Raw genomic sequence first — 18,021 nt, forward strand, 5'->3', positions numbered from 1 at the left:
GGAACGCTAAATTGCTTGGCGGCACGGCGTTGCCGGTAGGGTGGTATCCAGCCACGGCCGAAGCCTCTCACCAGATCATAACAATTTAGAAAATATAAGTTCCCAAATTGCCTCTGCCAGGAATCGAACTCGGGCCTCCAACTTATAAGACCACAACGCTCACCACTACGCCAGGGATGTCGTCATAAGATGATCACTTCAGATGAATCAATTCATTATGTCATACTCAACAAAATATTGAATTCCGATAAACGCCTTGCTGAATACATTTGCTCACAGTTATTTTGACTTTTGTTTGAATGAAACACTAACCGCAAGGTTATGCGTCAGGTTCGGCCCGAATACCATCTGTTGCATGTAAACTAAGGTTGAAATCTATAGACCGCACTTTGACTTTGCTTAGACTTAAGTTTCAGTTAAAACGAGACAGATTTATGCCAGCGTTATAGCGATGTCTCGCTCTCGCTCTAGATCTGAGCCACAGATCTCAGCCTAAGACAAATAGTTACCTATGCTCCCTGGCGCAATGGTAAGCGCTATGGCCTTATAGTAGGAGGTCCCGGGTTCGATTCCTGGCAGAGTTTATAATTTTATAATTTCTAAATATTTCTGGTCTGGTCTGGGCGGAGGCTTCGGCCGTGGCTAGTTACCACCCTGCCGGCAAAGCTGTACCACCAAGCGATCAAGCGTTCCGATACAATGCCATGTGGAGACTGGAGACCCGTTTTCAGGATAATGTGTATGGGTTTAATAAAAACTGACCAAGTGCGAGTCAGACTCGCGCACCTAGGGTTCCGTACTCAGGTATTTTTTCCGACATTTTGCACGATAAATCAAAAACTATTATACTAAAAATTAAATAAAACTTTGTTTTAGAATGTAAAACAAAGCCAAGCAATTTAGCATTCCGGTACGATGCCGTGTAGAAACCTAAGAAGTGTGGGTTAAATGGAAACTGCCATACCTCGTCCAGGTCAGCCAGGTTAATGGTTTAAAGACGTCGGCCTCTTATTCGGGGGTCCGGGGTTCGATTCCGGGCACGCACCTCTAACTTTTCGAAATTATGTGTGCGTTTTAAGCAGTTGAAATATCACTTGCTTTAAAGATAAAGAGAAACGTAGTGAGAAAACTTGCATGCCTGAGTTCTCCATAATGTTTTCAAAGGTTAAATCTTTTTATCCACACTTGGCCAGCGTGGTGGACCTAACTCTACTCATTCCCGGGGAGACCCATTCTCAGTAGTGGGCCGGCGCGGCGATGGGTTGATGATGATAGATTTGTTTGTACCGATAAATGTAGATAAATGTTTTTTTTTTATTCACAGATACAAGTTAGCCCTTGACTGCAATCTCATACATTCTAAGATGGAAGCGGACTGACCTGGACGGGATATGGCAGTTTTTATTAAACCCATATAGCCCTTCGATATCTATACGGCATCGTACCGGTACGCTAAATCGCTTGGCGGCACGTCTTTGCTGTACCGATGTATGATGTAAGTAGGTATAGGTAGAGTCAATAAGAGTAGACTGTACGACTGTTATGTGTTAGTATTATTATGTAAATAGGTAATTTCTATACTTAGAATAGTAGAATAGGTAAAACAAGTTTATAATTTTATACCTTTTAGATAAGTTAAACCTAGAGTTACCGTTTACCTATTATCAAGAAATTCATTTTAATTTTAATATAAAAAAGAAATGTTTTGTTTGTCTGCATAGTAATTCGCTTATAACTTCTAAATTGCTTTTATTTCGATGCAGTTTTCACTATCTGCAGAGTATACAAGTGTAAATTAAAAATTTATATGTAACACCCTCGACAAGTGAAGGTTACAGTAACTAGAAAGGAGTTGATAACTTTCAAACAGCTGAACCGATGTTTTTGGATTATAGCTAAGAACACTCTCGATCAAGCCACCTTTCAAACAAAAAAAACTAAATTAAAATCGGTTCATTAGGAGCTACGATGCCATAGACAGATACACAGATACACACGTCAAACTTATAACACCCCTCTTTTTGGGTCGGGGGTTAAAAATACTAGACATCCATAGACATCATTCAAAATTTTGTTTTAGTCTGTGGAATTAGGAAACCCACCGCGGTGGGGTGCGAACTAGAACGCCTAATACAAATAACTTTAATAATGTCATAATGCCGTTGTAAAACGTACTTTCAACTTGGCCCCGAGCGATACCTAGTCCACTTCTAGTCTAGATCCTACTTATCATCCTAGAGACTAGACCCAGCCCATATCTGAGAAATAACGGAGGCAAACAGCCTTAAAAGGCCTCGAACTACTTTATCTCGCAAGAAAATCTCGTTTCGAACACATTTACTCACTTACGTCATAAATTCACAATAATCCAGCGTTGCAAATAATACTTACATAAACTATTAAAATCGTAATGTAAAAATAAACAAAGTAGATACTTACAATAAAAAAAAAAATTCGTCTGCCAACTAAAAAAAAAACTAAGTAAATCGAATCACAGCACTGAACACAATTTATAATAAACTCACTGAAAGTCTTCTTATGGCATTATTAGAACACACAGAGGATTAAAAAAAAAATACGAAAAGAAAATCGATTTTCGATTTCGTCGGATCGTAAAGTGCGCGTGCAGTTCAAATTGCCTCGCGCGCCGAATGAAGATTTTCTTTTAGCGCGCACTGGTTGTGGTTTGAATGAAACGTGGAAAACCTGTTTCTTTTTTCCATTCGGTTTTAATGAAAAAGTTTCAAAACAGTACTATAGAATTATAATTGAAAAAGTAACAAAAACAAAAATTTAGCATCATTTTAGCATTTTTGTAACCAATTTTATTATTATTCGTTTTTGTTGAAAAACAATTTAAATATGCCGCCAAGTTACGTAAATGTCAAAAGCTTACAAAACGTACACATAGATGGCGCTAATAAAAATTAATATTTAGGGTTGCGATTTAAGTTTGAGGTCGTGCAAGGCGGTTCTACTTTTTATACTTTTCATAGTAGAGTTAGAGTAATACAATAGATGGCGCTGTTATAAAAACCTAATGCAGTAAGAGCAGAGCTTGAAAAAACAAAACTTGTAAAATCTACTGATTCCTCATTGAACTATGTGATTCCTAGTTTTAAACTGCATTTTCATATTTAAATGTTATATGTTTGATTATATAAACGGTTTAAAAAGTCTGTGGGTTGGTACTCCATGGGTATACCCTCAGAACAAATACCTAGGTACCTACTACCTGGGTATTCCTACCTATTTAAATAGCGACATATTATATTATTATCCCGTTCATAATATTGATGCTGCTGTTGAATAAATCCTAATAAGTATTTTCATTTCTATTTGGGGTTCCAATTTGCACTATAGTTACCTAGTTAGTAAATCGCGCCATCATGGGAATTTGGGAAATCGTCGATGCGATGTCATGCCATTTTAAACTGTTTCAGTGTGGTTCCAGTATACATACATATTGTATGATGTACCTATATATGCACACATGCAAAAAATGTAGGTATGTGTGTGTTGCGTTTAGGCGTTTCTTTAAAATAATAATGATTGTAAGATTCCCTACAAGTATTTATCAAAGAAGCATAAAATATTTGGTTGAATTGTGTTCTCACTGAAGTTACTTCTAGCTGAAAGACCTATCTTTTCATTAAAATCAATACAAAAAATCCCAGACGGTTCAAAAAGGATTGCATTAGTGTGCGGAAGTGATGCACCCACACTACAAAAATACTCAATTGCTGTCAACTAAGTAGTGATGCTATTCAACAATATCGATGTTCAATAGATTTTTTTTTATTATAGAATTCGATTCAAGTTTAATGTTATGTCAATTTCAATGAACCATGGGGAACTTTCTATAACGATTTTCATACACCTCGTACATTATATCCTAAAAATGATTGTAAGAATATCAATAATTTTCTGTAAACTATCGTGAGTGATTTCCTTTATAAATATAGATTGTCAGTCTCAACCGCGCAACGTCGTGAGCTGAATTCCTCTGAAAAAGGACCCTGGATGGGTTCAAAACTAGTCGAGCTGCGTCGACTAACCAAGTGAATATAGTCTTCATCTATATTTATAATTTCAATAATTGATATTCGGTAGAATGCATCAAATTGAGAACCATTTCATCACCCTTGATCTTATGACTATGGTTTCTAACATCACTGAGAACCCAGTTTCTTAAACTTTCATCAATGATAAATATATACTACGTACCTATGCATAATACTAGGTATAATCCTACAAATAAATAATTAATTACAGGTACTGTAATTAATTATTATCTTATCTAATATCTTAGATAAAAAATTACTAGTGTTTTTGTTTTAGAGATTTCTCCTCAACCTTATTCCAAGTTCCAACTTATGTGATTTTGACCTTTTGGATTTCAGTTCATCGCCTGAAAGGAACCGTTCATCTATTTATTCCATACTAATATCAATTTATATTTATCAAAATTAAGTCACATTTTCTGTATTATTTAGAGTTCGTTACTTACTCTAAATAACTATAAAGTTCTAAGTTATAACTATAAAAAGGTGTACCAGTTATACAAAGTGGGATAAAGAAACTCATATACATAAATATATGAACCCCTTCATTGCATTACATAAGCCTCCTTTTATATACATCCAATGCTTTTTTGCACTTTTTTTTATGATCAGTCACGTGATGTATTTTTAGATATTTGGTTTTTAAATTCCTAATTTCTAACAAGCTTCATCTTATCCTTCGTTCTCACTTGCCATCAGGTGAGTCAAAGATTTATCAACAACAGCAACTTTAAAAAAGACGGCATCTCTTTAAAAACATTTATAAAAATAAATAATTAAACGCTGCTTCACTATATTCTTATCTAACTACGCGTCTATATTTAGTCGATGCAAAATACGGCCATATCTCCCAAGCGGAAACATCACAACAGGATATATTACAGGAAAAACAGTTAGCTAAGACTTGATATCCAGCCCATTGCACAAAAAGTGTGTCACTAGTCCTACATAGTTGTGTATTACTTAAATGTAAATAGAAACAAATAGATTTAATAAGTTTTAGTAAAGTTAGTGTAAAGGTGTAGTGTGCATATCTACTCAAACAAATTAAGATGCCAGTAAGTAGAAACAATAGATAAATGTCTAATTCTTTTTAATTTAAATTCAATCACATCACATCTAATATTATAAAGGCGAAAGTTTGTATGTGTATGTGTGTGTGTGTGTGTATGTTTGTTACTCTTTCACGCAATAACTACTACTATAAAACTACTGCACGGATTTGGCCGAAATTTGGAATGGAAATAGATAGTATCCTGGATTAGCACATAGGCTACTTTTTATCCCGGAAAATCAAAGAGTTCCTACGGGATTTAAAAAAACCAAAATCCACGCGGGCGAAGCCGCGGGCATCTTCTAGTATTAAAATAAAATCATAAGAAAATTACCAATGAACTAATTTAGTACCAATAGAAGGGTTATTTAAAAAAAAACCGCGTTTCATTCTACGAAGATGTCAAGGTATAAGCAAAAACGAGTTGCATCTTACAAACCTTTTATTCGAAATTACCCATCTACTGCATGGTGATATATTTAGGTCATTGAATACTACCTCACTGTATATTTTATTGAAATAGTCAATAATGAATCTGCTTTTGCTGAATTATTGTCAAATAGTATATGCTGATTTTGTATAAATTCACAGATAAACCCGCTATTCTATTATATCAATCATCAATCGATTTGTACCTTAGTGTCGAATTATAACTATGGAAAAACGATCAGTGTTCTTTTTGGACAGTACCAATAGTAATTACTTCTCATAGAAAAATGAGATTAACGTTAATTAGAATATTGCTTATTCAAAATCAATTTAATAATTGTAGATTAGAATAATATTGTTCCAATGTTATAACAGCTACTGTATTTTTATATCGATAAATGTTTAATAGACATCCCTTAGAAGTATGATTCACCATATTCCCGCAATGGTGATAATTCTACTTGGGCGTGATTGGTCGATACGCCTCTGCGGCATTTGGTTCAGCCAATCAGAGAATGGTACGGGAAGCGTCGGTCCCCCGCGATGCCGGCCCTATAAATACGTGCGTAACGGAAATTTTGACGTTATTACCAGTTCGGCAAGCCTCTTAACCGGTCGCGCCGTACATAGACTGAATTTATTTATTAAACTATTTCTACGTTAAGTTCAACTAAACTCAATCAAAATGGTAAGTTCTTTCCCCTATCGTAATTTAATCGTTTTTCTTGAAATAATCGTGTTTAATGTACAACTTTGATATAATTATTGATGTGCAAAGTGCCGGGTTCGTCACGCCACCATTTTGTCGCTTCGTCCACGAGGCCGGCTGGCGTTCTTTTTTCGAATTATTTCCTTCTTTATTTAAAAAACTAAGTACTAAGCATAGCAAATTAATATCTTGATGCAGTAAAATTCTTAATGATTTTGTTCGATAATCGTTTACGAGTTTAAGACCTAATTCAAGGGTGCCGCGCCGGTATGCCAACGCCCTTCATTCTCTAATCGATAAAAGTACTGAATGATCCTGAATAATGGTTAGCATTTTCCATTAATTTACGTCAATCCTTCAATATTTGGGTTAAAAATAGGTGGGTGAGACTTGTTTTTTCAATCTGCAAAATGATGACGTGGTCCATGACCTCATTCAAGGTTTTCTATACAGTGATGTCACCAAGTTTATAAGTGCTAACTTAGCTCTATTTTTAGAAATAATAGGGTTGGGAAAAGCGAAAGCGGCAGGTTAATATCGTGCTTTCACCTGACCTTTTTTTCTCACTGCTTCTTTCCTTTCTCTTTGGATAAGTACTTATTGTACTGTAACTTGTAATACGATCATTGATCACGCTATATTGATTACCAATGGTTTTGATTTACCTACTTTGGTCTGGTCCTTGTGCAGAAATATAAAAGACAGACTACGTTTGCGGTCATAGCTGCATGATGTCAATGCACTCTTGAAGGTCATTGACATTAGATTAGGTCTTCATAGGTATGTTAAAAGCTGAAAGTTAGTATAATGGGTCTTCTGCAGCCATAGTGGTTTCAATTTTTTTTTAATTCTACCTCTAGGAAACTAAGGATTGAATAATACACAAGTCCTTCTGAGATCTTTTGTCACACAGTCATAGTTATTTATTTAGTGCATACAAAAGCAATTTTATAGTTGATGTTAGGTATCTATTGTGGAGATGGTGTATCTATAACAGAATTAGTCTGTTAGGTACTCAGTCTCTAAACTAAAATAAGATAACTTGACTAGTCTAATTCTACTGTGGTAGAAAAGGATTGCAATACATTTAGAACCGTCTTTAGTTTAAAGATTGTGTATAATCAAGTAAGCCACTTTAACAATACTGTTTTTGAAAATTAGAATTAACACTATTCTTCTTTTGTCAACAGCGTGAGTGCATCTCAGTACACGTTGGCCAAGCCGGAGTCCAGATCGGAAATGCTTGCTGGGAGTTGTACTGCCTGGAGCATGGCATCCAGCCCGACGGCCAGATGCCCACAGACAAGACCATCGGGGGCGGAGACGACTCATTCAACACCTTCTTCAGTGAAACTGGCGCTGGCAAACACGTGCCCCGCGCTGTGTTCGTCGACTTGGAACCCACTGTCGTAGGTATGTAAGCTAGGTACCACTGGTAACCATCTATTCTAGCCTTATGGTGAGAAAAGACCATCGATAGAAGAGACTACTCATTTAACAGGTTCTCTCAGGTCAACAAGTCTGCCTCAACAGCTAAAGAAATAACAGAAGTTTTTACCTGACTGCAGCAAAGCCCAAAAGGAGGGTTATGTTTCCAAATAAACTTTTATATAGTACATACTACTTACCTACATGCAAATTAAGTACATCTTAATTCAAGGCATCTCTTCATAGTACAGCTGAGTTAAATACTAGTTAACTTTAAACTTTTTGTCTACAATGATGTTATTTTCCATTGTCCACAGACGAGGTCCGCACCGGCACATACAGGCAGTTGTTTCATCCAGAACAACTTATCACTGGTAAGGAGGACGCGGCCAACAACTACGCGCGCGGCCACTACACCATCGGCAAGGAAATCGTCGACCTAGTACTCGACCGCATCCGCAAACTCGCCGACCAATGTACCGGACTACAGGGCTTCCTGATCTTCCACTCCTTCGGTGGAGGTACCGGCTCCGGTTTCACCTCTCTCCTCATGGAACGCCTCTCGGTTGACTACGGAAAGAAGTCCAAACTGGAGTTCGCGATCTACCCAGCTCCCCAGGTCTCCACCGCTGTCGTTGAACCATACAACTCCATCCTGACCACCCACACAACCCTGGAGCACTCCGACTGCGCGTTCATGGTCGACAATGAGGCTATCTACGATATCTGCCGTCGCAACTTGGACATCGAACGACCAACATACACCAACCTCAACCGTCTCATCGGTCAGATCGTCTCTTCCATCACCGCTTCCCTACGTTTCGACGGCGCTCTCAACGTAGACCTGACAGAGTTCCAGACCAACTTGGTGCCATACCCACGCATCCATTTCCCCTTGGTAACCTACGCGCCAGTAATCTCCGCTGAGAAGGCTTACCATGAACAGCTATCAGTATCGGAAATCACGAACGCTTGCTTCGAACCAGCAAACCAGATGGTGAAATGCGACCCCCGTCACGGCAAATACATGGCTTGCTGCATGTTGTACCGTGGTGACGTCGTGCCTAAGGACGTGAACGCTGCTATCGCGACGATCAAGACCAAGCGTACGATTCAGTTCGTGGACTGGTGTCCTACCGGTTTCAAAGTGGGCATCAACTACCAGCCACCCACCGTTGTGCCCGGCGGAGACTTGGCTAAAGTGCAGCGTGCTGTATGCATGTTGTCCAACACCACTGCCATCGCCGAAGCGTGGGCTCGTCTGGACCACAAGTTTGACCTGATGTACGCCAAGCGTGCCTTCGTGCACTGGTACGTCGGAGAGGGTATGGAGGAGGGAGAGTTCTCTGAGGCTCGTGAGGACTTGGCGGCGCTGGAGAAGGACTACGAAGAGGTCGGCATGGACTCCGCGGAGGGCGAAGGCGAAGGCGCCGAGGAGTACTAAGCATTCAGCGCACACCGAAAACATTCCGGTGTTTTTTTTGAAATAAAAGAAAACATTCTAAATTACTTTCTGTTTTTGCTTTCTTTATCGATCCTACCTATCCTAAACATTTGGTTCGCGCAAACTGCAGTAGTAGCACAATATAAGTATGTCTGTGGTAGTAGGTACCTATAAAGTATCGTAGGAAAAGAGCTCTGTGCCACACGATTTTGGCTGAAATTAATATTCACTATGCCTATTTGTCGATAAGTTAGTTATTGACAAGGGAATTCATTATAATTATAGGTTGGGCTATTCTTTATTTACTACTTTTACATAATATGTAGATGTAGAGAATCGCAGCCCACAAGACAAAGTTTATAACAAAAAAAATTGGTAGGTACTGGATGATTGATGTTCGCGTGAATTTAGGATTTACAAAATTCCAAGGGAACAGGCTGTCAATCGTCCGGGATGAAAAGTATCCGCATAGGGATGCAAGCTATCTGTAAGGTAAAACCAAAGGGCCGGCCGTGAAAAGCTAGCAGGTAGACAGACACGCATTTAAAATACTGTAAAGCTAACTATGTACGTAGGTAGGCACCCGTGATTTAGTTATCACTAGCTGATGCCCGCGACTCCGTCCGCGTGGAATTGGGTTTTTTAAAAATCCCGTGGGAACTCTGCTTTTCCGGGATAAAAAGTTACCGAAGTCAATTTCTGGGGCGCAAGCTACCTCTGTACCAAACATATAAATCGGTTAAACGGATAGACCCTTAATAATCCCTTAGGAACTCTTTAATTTTCCGGGATAAAAAGTAGCCTATGTCCGTCCCCAGGATGAAAGCTTATTCTGTACCAAATTTCATTAAAATCAGTTCAGCGGTGAAAGTGTAGCAGACATACAGACAGACACACTTTCGTATTTATAATATTATTAAGGATTTATTTGTAGTGAGTTAGTGATAGCCTAGTGGTTAAAACGACCGCTTCTTATTTGGGTGGTTGAGGGTTCGATCCCGAGCACGCACCTCTTTTGCCAACTCCACTCGGCCAGCGTGACGGAAGATGGCCTAAAGTTAAGATCCTAAACCCTTCTTATTCTGAGAGAAGACCCGTGTTCAGTAGTGAGCCTAGCGATGGGTTGATCACAATGATGATGATGAATATTATAAATGTGTAAGTTTGGATGTTACACCTTCACGCCACAATGACTTAACCACTGAGTACTAGGTAGTAGGGATGAGGAAATACAAAGACTGAACCGATTTAGCTGGGAATGCAGATAGGTTATGCCTTAAACACATATACTTACCTAGTCTACCTTAGTATCTAACAATTAACAAGTGTAAATTATAAATTTATAACACCCCGACAAGTGAAGGTTACAGTAACTAGAAAAGCTGATAACTTTCAAACGGCTGAACCGATTCTTATGGATTATAGCTAAGAACACTCTCGATCTAGCCACCTTTCAAACAAAAAAAAAAACGAAATTGAAATCGGTTCATTAGTTTAGGCGCTACGATGCCACCGACAAATACACAGATACACACGTCAGACTTATAATACCCCTCTTTTTGGGTAAGACCCGCAAAATTAAAGAGTTCCCAGGAATTTTTAAAAGCTTAAATCCACGCGGACGAAGTTACGAGCATTATTTAATTCTAAGTACGGTCTACCTAGTAATAGGTAAGTAGGTACGCCAAATGAAAGTGACATGACATGACCAAATTCATCATCAAAAAAACAACCTACACAATCATTTGCATCCTTGACGTCCTACGCCAAGTAGGTAAGCAACAAGTTTAAAATGAGCGCAGGCGCAAGAATCAAGATCGCCTTGTGTTGTAGGCGACGTGACATCATATCCATGCCATTAATGGTAAACAAGCGAGCTGTATGATTCTTATGAATGGTGACATAATTTTCTTGTTGAATGCCTATAACAGGTAGGCCTGGGCACGCACCTCTAAATTTTAGGAGTTATCTTGCTTTAACGGTGAAGGAAAGCATCGTGAATAAACCTTTTTAGGTTTCCGTAACTCAAAAGGAAAAACGGAACCCTTATAGGATCACTTTGTTGTTTGTCTGTCTGCCTGTCCGTCGTGTCTGTCAAGAAACCTATAGGGTACTTCCCGTTGACCTAGAATCATGAAATTTGGCAGGTAGGTAGGATAACCATGCCATAAATGGTAAACAAGCGAGCTGTATGATTCTTATGAATGGTGACATAATGTTATTGTTGAATGCCTATAACAGGTAGGGACGGGCACGCACCTCTAACTTTTAGGAGTTATCTTGCTTTAACGGTGAAGGAAAGCATCGTGAATGAACCTTTTTAGGTTTCCGTAACTCAAAAGGAAAAACGGAACCCTTATAGGATCACTTTGTTGTTTGTCTGTCTGCCTGTCCGTCGTGTCTGTCAAGAAACCTATAGGGTACTTCCCGTTGACCTAGAATCATGAAATTTGGCAGGTAGGTAGGATAACCATGTCATAAATGGTAAACAAGCGAGCTGTATGATTCTTATGAATGGTGACATGTTTTTGTTGAGTGCCTATATATATAACGGGTAGGCCTAGGGCACGCACCTCTAACTTTCAGGAGTTATCTTGCTTTGACCGTGAAAGAAAGCATCGTGACTTAACCTTTTTTTAAATTAAGATACAGGTTAGCCTTAAGACACCTGGTGGTAAGTGATGATGCAGTCTAAGATGGAAGCGGGCTAACTTGGAAGAGGTATGGCACTTTATTAAACCCATACCGCTTTGGTTTTCTACACGGCCTCGTACCGGAACGATAAATCGCTTGGCGACACGGCTTTGTCGGTAGCGTGGTAACTAGCCACGGCCGAAGCCTCCCACCAGACCAGACCAGAAATTTATAAATTCCAGATCCCTGCCGGAAATCTAGCCCGGGCGTCCTCATCCCGATTGCCATCTCAACTTGTCGCTTAGGTACTATACTTAACTAAGTACCTATGTAGATTTGTCTTCTTGACTGGACTAAAAATATTTTAGTTAGTTCAGTTAGTTAAACCGAATATATGCTGTTGAACTTTCTAGCTAAGATTAAGATTATTATGCGGGAGAGACGGTATAAATAACTACGGATCACTGACCGGTGTTTTAAACAAGAACGGAAATAACAAGCTTGTGTCCGCTCCCGCTGCTTTATATGTATAAAATCATCATCATGATCAAACCATCGCCACTGTACTCAGTAGTGGGCCGACTGAGTACAGCGGGGTCACCAACTCAGTGTCTAACACTGAATGACAGCCACCGAGCTCATTTGAGATTGGTTGGACAGACAAACGACAAAGTGGTCCTACAAGGGTTCCTTTTGAGGTACAGAACCTTAAAAAAACCGGCCAAGTGCGAGTCAGATTCGCACACTGAGGGTTCCGTACTCGGGTATTTTTTCCAACATTTTGCATGATAAATCAAAAACTATTTATGTATAAAAATAAATAAAAATCTGTTTTAGGATGTACAGGTAAAGCCTGACATATTATGGTACCCCACTTGGTATAGTTATCTTATTTTGAAAATTGAAACACATTTTAATTTTTTTTATAATGAGGTACCTAACCACAAATTCGCGGTTTTCAGGTTTATTCCTGTACTTGCGCTAAGACCTACCTACCTACCAAACATGACTAGGTCAACGGGAAGTACCTATGCTATAGGTTTCTTGACAGACAGACAACAAAGTGATCGTATAAAAATAGTTATAAGTAATTAAAAAACATGGGAATTTTACATGACAGTCATTTTGATATTTTTATTCTTTGGCGGCAATAGAAACAGACTGTGAAAATTTCAATTCTCTACCTATTATGATTCATGAGATAAAGCCCGCTTATGACACACGGACGGATAGCGCAGGCTTATGTAATAGGGTCCCGCACACTTCGGGTACAGACCCCTAAAAATGGATGTTTATCAAAAGTTTGCTACATAAGACCAAACGTGACCAAATAAAAACTTGGTCTTACCACGTCTTACACAGCATTCTTTTTTTAGAAACATCATTGTATAGATTAATAAAGGAAGAATAATGCACGTAGACTCCAGAGCAGGTAAAGCCGTTACTCCATGCGTCTGATCTCTCCGGTCGTGTCGTATTGCCATACCATCAACGACATAAAGTACTAGATATGTACCTATCTACTACCTACACTAGTATCTCATCGGACTATGAGTGTGAGGGAATAGAAATTGCATCTATGTTACGCACTACTTTAAATATATAGTACTATGAGGATACCCGTGACTTTGTCCGCGTGGATTTAGGTTTTTAAAGATCCCGTGGGAATTGTTTGATTTTCCGGGATAAAAAGATGCATCAATTACAGGGACGCAAGCTACCTCGGTACCAAATTTCATACAAATCCTTTTTGGGAACTCTTTGATTTTCCGCGATAAAAAGTAGCCTATGTCCGTCCCCAGGATATTTAAGCTAACCCTGTACCAAATTTCGTCAGAATCGGTTAAACTGTTGGGCCGTGAAAAGGTAGCAGACAGACAGACAGACAGACACACTTTCGCATTTATAATATTAAGTATGGATTTCCTTGGTTCTCAGATCACTGTCAAGCACGTTTACATTTTGTGCAAAAAGTATAAAGAAAGTAGCGCGTGTCGCCGCGCCGGCCTCAAAATAACTTGAACGTGGTTTACTCATGTAGTATGTAGCCAACTGCTATACATAGCCATGCCAACTTTTATAGCTACCTACTTCGTCGCACCGGACTACTCAGATTTTTAGGGTTCCCTATTATAGTTCTTCATGTGTAATTATAAAAAAAAGAATAACGGGCTGTTTGTTGTGGGCTCTTCTCAGACATGGGCGCGTTAGGAACCCTCTTAGCTTTCAATATCATCTTACAAATCTAACAAATCTGACCATCAATAGGTTAGTACCTAGTTACTTTGAATAAATGAGTGACTTTGAGTTCCACAAACCAAGTTAGTACTTACCCGATCAAGTTAAACAAAAGATTTTTCTCATGAATTGAATGAATAAATGAATTTTTTGATTCGGTTAGGGCCCTGATAACACCCCTCCGAAATCAATTCCTGGCTGCAGCTATGGTCACAAATAAGAGGTCCTAAATAAAACACATCACAGGCTTTCACATATCATATTTTATTTTCATAATTTTTACAGTCTGTACTTCATCTTAAGAATTAATGATGGAAGCTGTCATTTTCGTATTGGTTAAGTATTATTAACACTAAATTGATTGATATTTACAGGGCTATCTCCGTCACTCGCTTCATACAATCGTAGTTCCAATTTCATTTGAATATTAAGCAACCAAAGTCCATGAAATTTTGCAGACATATTCTAGAAACTTATATCTGTGTCTGTGGTGTTTTAGATTTTTCTAAAAATATGTAGTTTAAAAATTACAGGGGATCAAAGATTTGTATGTAAAGTTTTAAGACCGCGTAACTTTGAAACCGAATATTTTAACAGAAATCTGGAAAACCACAGACACCATACATATTAGTTTCTAGAATATGTCTGCAAAATTTCATGGACTTTGGTTGCTTAATATTCAAATGAACTTGGAACTACGTTTGTATGAAGCGAGTGACGGAGAGACCCCTCTTAAGTAAAATTATTTTTCCTTACTGACTTAAAAAGTAAACCAGTTGCTTCACGCAGAAACACGTTTATGCTCAATTTACATTGATATAAGGAATGAAAGCAAATTCCTAAAATATTATATAGCACATTTGACTTCTATATCCACAATGTGAAGCCACTGAAATCTGCCCGGCTAGCATGGGCAGTAGATAAAAATTATATCCCCGATTATATCCACTGATTTCTATGACATAAGTGGATATAATCGGGGGATATAATTTTTATCGACTGCCCATGCTATCCGGGCTGTGTGTGTAAGATAAAAGGCAATCAATACATATGCTATGTAATATTTTATTCCCTTTCAAAGTAAATTGTAAATGTTTTACGCATTTTTCTGTGAACTGTTTATCTTCTAAGCCGGCAAAGGAAAAACAGAATCATTGCCACATAAAATTTAAGAAACTGGAAAACGAAAATTGAAAAGAACTGAGCTTGAATAGTCGTTGTTCCATAAAAAAACTTCGCATTTTTAACGTGAACTAAAGCAGTCTAACCTAAGTCTATAGGTTTTCATTTTTGTCATTTTTTTTTTCAAAATATACAAATAACATGGCGTTAATTATTATTATTATACAAGAATAAAAAAAGAAAATTAGTGCTAATTCGATATCGCGCACAAGATTCAAGATTCAAGATTTTTATTTGCAGAAACATCTTTTACAGTGAGATGTTATTAAGTACAAATAAAAATATTGTTTTACACTTGTCTTTCTTATGTTGAAATCTACAGATCGCACTTTGACTTTGCTCAGACTTAGGGCACTGTTAAAACGAGACAGCGTGATACCGTTGGCATAAATCTGTCTCGCTTCAACTGAAACTTAAGTCTGGGCTAAGTCTAAGTACGCGTCGTACCTCGCTGTGCTTTAAACTTGGCGCACTTCAATGCATAATCGCTAAGTATCTATAGCCCTTTAAATTTTGTATACGATCAGATTAGCACTCATTTTAACTAAAACTAATAAAATGTGGCTAATTGTATTGTACACAATTTCTTAACTAATCTAAATTGACAGAACTAAAATCAGGTGCTGTTCTTTTCCACAGGGAGCAATAAAAAAAATAAAAATAAAATCAAAATATTTTTATTCAATTAAACTTTTACAAGTAGGTACTTTTGAAACGTCAAATGCATCTACCACTGGTTCGGAATGCCTTTCCTACTGAGAAGAACCAGCAAGAAACTAGCAACAAATATGAAAGTATAACAATACCTGACCTGTCATTTTGGTTTCTAGTTCAGAGATCGTGTACAACAGAATAACCACATTGTCTTGTGTCTTACTTAACTGTACAAAAATACTATTATACCTAACATCACTTTTACAATCTTTTAGAAACGCGTAAGCGACTCGTGTTCTTAACACGAATTTACTAAGGCTAGATATAGAGAGCATCCTTTGACTTTGCTGAGACTTAAATTTTAGTTAAAACGAGACAGATTTATGTCTCTCACATAAATATGTCTCGCTTTATCGCTAAGTAGTAGATCTTTGCCTTAAAAGTTAAAACAAGACAATATGTAGAGACATAAATCTGTCTTCCTTATGTGGAAACATAAATTTGTTTTTTATGTGGAGATATTTTACCTTTTTTATGTGGAGACAAATATATCGTTTTTATGTAGAGACATAAATCTGTCTCCGTTATGTGGAGACAAATCTGTCTTGTTTAAACTGTCTTAGGTCTGAACAAAAAGTACGCTCTATAGATCTCAACCGTGTAAAATACGTCATTCTAAGTTTATACATATTTGGCCTGAGTACTTTATTTTTAATTGCTGGCCAAAGACATAAAATGCTGTATTTTACTTCACATGCTGAATATTCAATAAAAAATCATTATTAATTAATTAATTACAATTAAAACATTATTTGGCTCTAAAATACTTATTAGCGTAAAATTATGGAAGTACCTTTGGTACCTACTATATTCGTATCAGTATGGCTATAGAGAAACGTGCGAAAGGATCTACCATTATATTATTAGATCAAAAAAACTCCTACTATTATGTGATACTTGGAAAGGGGTCATGACTTTCAGCAATGAGAAAGAAATACGTACGATTCGAAGCGATTAGCTTCCTCGTTTCTAATCCGAACCGCCAGGATATGGAACGCCCCCCCGGCATCAGTTTCCCCCTCCACTTTTAAAATGGGTACCTTTAAGCCAAGAGTGAATAGGCATCTTTTAGATAAGCGCGCTCCATCTTAGGCTGCATCATCACTTGCTAGCAGGTCTGATTGCAGCCAAGCGCTAGTAGTCTATAAAATATACTTGTAAAAAAAAGAATATGGGTCTCTATTTAAAATTGCCACAGCTTGAGGGGGTTTTTTTTTTAGGGTTTTGAGTTTTTTTAGTATTGGTAAACTTGCTTGTATAACTTAAACTAATGGTTATTTTATAACGTGTAACAATCGGTAGTACCTAATGTTAGTTTTTTTTTTTACAAAAAAATGTTATGACACAGTTTTTAAATATACGCTAAGAATAATAATAATTAATTAACAATAACATTATCGTTATAATCTATTTACAAATGTTACTACGCAATTTCAGCTCACTGTGCACTGAGTAAATTGTTTAACAAAAACAGGCCTTAACATCTTCGTCATAAGGTTCAATTATTGCATCTTTTTTATATACCATAACTTTTTCTATATAACAAGTTTAAGATGACTGTTGCGACATCGTGACGAGACTGAAAAAGAGAAAAAAAAAATTATAATACATGTTTACATAAATGATGCACTAACTTACGTAACTATTTTCATCGTAAAATGAGTCGGAAAGGAGTTATTGGTAGGTACTTATTCTGGTCGCAACTAAATTTTAGAGTATTCTAAAAGTAATATATGGTGCTAGAGAGGCGGGCTCAGCAGCGCACTGAACTGCCCCGCACCCGCCGCTCCGCACCTCGCGCCGCCCGCCAGCCGCACCAGCGAGGGGTACAACTTCACTCACATGTGGTCGCTACAGGCGCGTGCTCTATATGCGCACGGTGTAGAGCAGACGGCGCTAGAGCGGCGGGCTCAGCAGCGCGCCGAACTGCAGCAGCGCATCCCGTAGCGCGGGCCCCGCACCCGCCGCCCCGCACCTCGCGCCGCCAGCCAGCCGCACCAGCGAGGGGTACAACTTCACTCACATGTGGTCGCTACAGGCGCGTGCTCTATATGCGCACGGTGTAGAGCAGACGGCGCTAGAGCGGCGGGCTCAGCAGCGCGCCGAACTGCAGCAGCGCATCCCG

The 18,021-nt window shown here is 38.2% G+C and overlaps 3 protein-coding genes across 5 annotated transcripts in view; 1 reads left to right on the forward strand and 2 right to left on the reverse strand.

Annotated features, from left to right (window-relative positions):
• LOC123877435 (formin-like protein 6) overlaps positions 1 to 2,672 on the reverse strand; it is a 44,236-nt gene extending 41,564 nt beyond the window's left edge. The window contains exon 1 of the mRNA XM_045924231.1: positions 2,440 to 2,672. The gene's annotated coding sequence lies outside the window, so the exon portion shown is untranslated. The remainder of the gene's footprint in view (positions 1 to 2,439) is intronic.
• A 2,332-nt stretch (positions 2,673 to 5,004) lies between these two features.
• Positions 5,005 to 9,193, forward strand: LOC123877437 (tubulin alpha chain). Of its 2 annotated transcripts, none has more exons than XM_045924237.1 (3): positions 5,005 to 5,122; positions 7,447 to 7,669; positions 8,002 to 9,193. In XM_045924237.1, exons 1-3 carry the CDS (start codon positions 5,117 to 5,119, stop codon positions 9,126 to 9,128), a joined length of 1,356 nt encoding a protein of 451 aa, XP_045780193.1. In that variant the 5' UTR covers positions 5,005 to 5,116; the 3' UTR covers positions 9,129 to 9,193. The 2 variants fall into 2 exon arrangements, with proteins under 2 accessions (XP_045780193.1, XP_045780194.1); XM_045924238.1 differs by lacking the exon at positions 5,005 to 5,122 and adding an exon at positions 6,084 to 6,235.
• A 6,234-nt stretch (positions 9,194 to 15,427) lies between these two features.
• Positions 15,428 to 18,021, reverse strand: part of LOC123877428 (protein MON2 homolog) — a 35,638-nt gene continuing 33,044 nt past the window's right edge. For both annotated transcript variants that reach the window (XM_045924214.1, XM_045924213.1), the window contains one exon: positions 15,428 to 17,475. The gene's annotated coding sequence lies outside the window, so the exon portion shown is untranslated. The remainder of the gene's footprint in view (positions 17,476 to 18,021) is intronic.

This window comes from Maniola jurtina, chromosome 23 (genome assembly GCF_905333055.1).
Source record: "Maniola jurtina chromosome 23, ilManJurt1.1, whole genome shotgun sequence".
Lineage (NCBI taxonomy): Eukaryota > Metazoa > Arthropoda > Insecta > Lepidoptera > Nymphalidae > Maniola > Maniola jurtina.

Excerpts from the sequence above, each read along its gene's own strand:
- LOC123877437 (XM_045924237.1), top strand. Across the intron at positions 7,670-8,001 it reads CTTGGAACCCACTGTCGTAG|ACGAGGTCCGCACCGGCACA; the intron begins GTATGTAAGCTA and ends CATTGTCCACAG.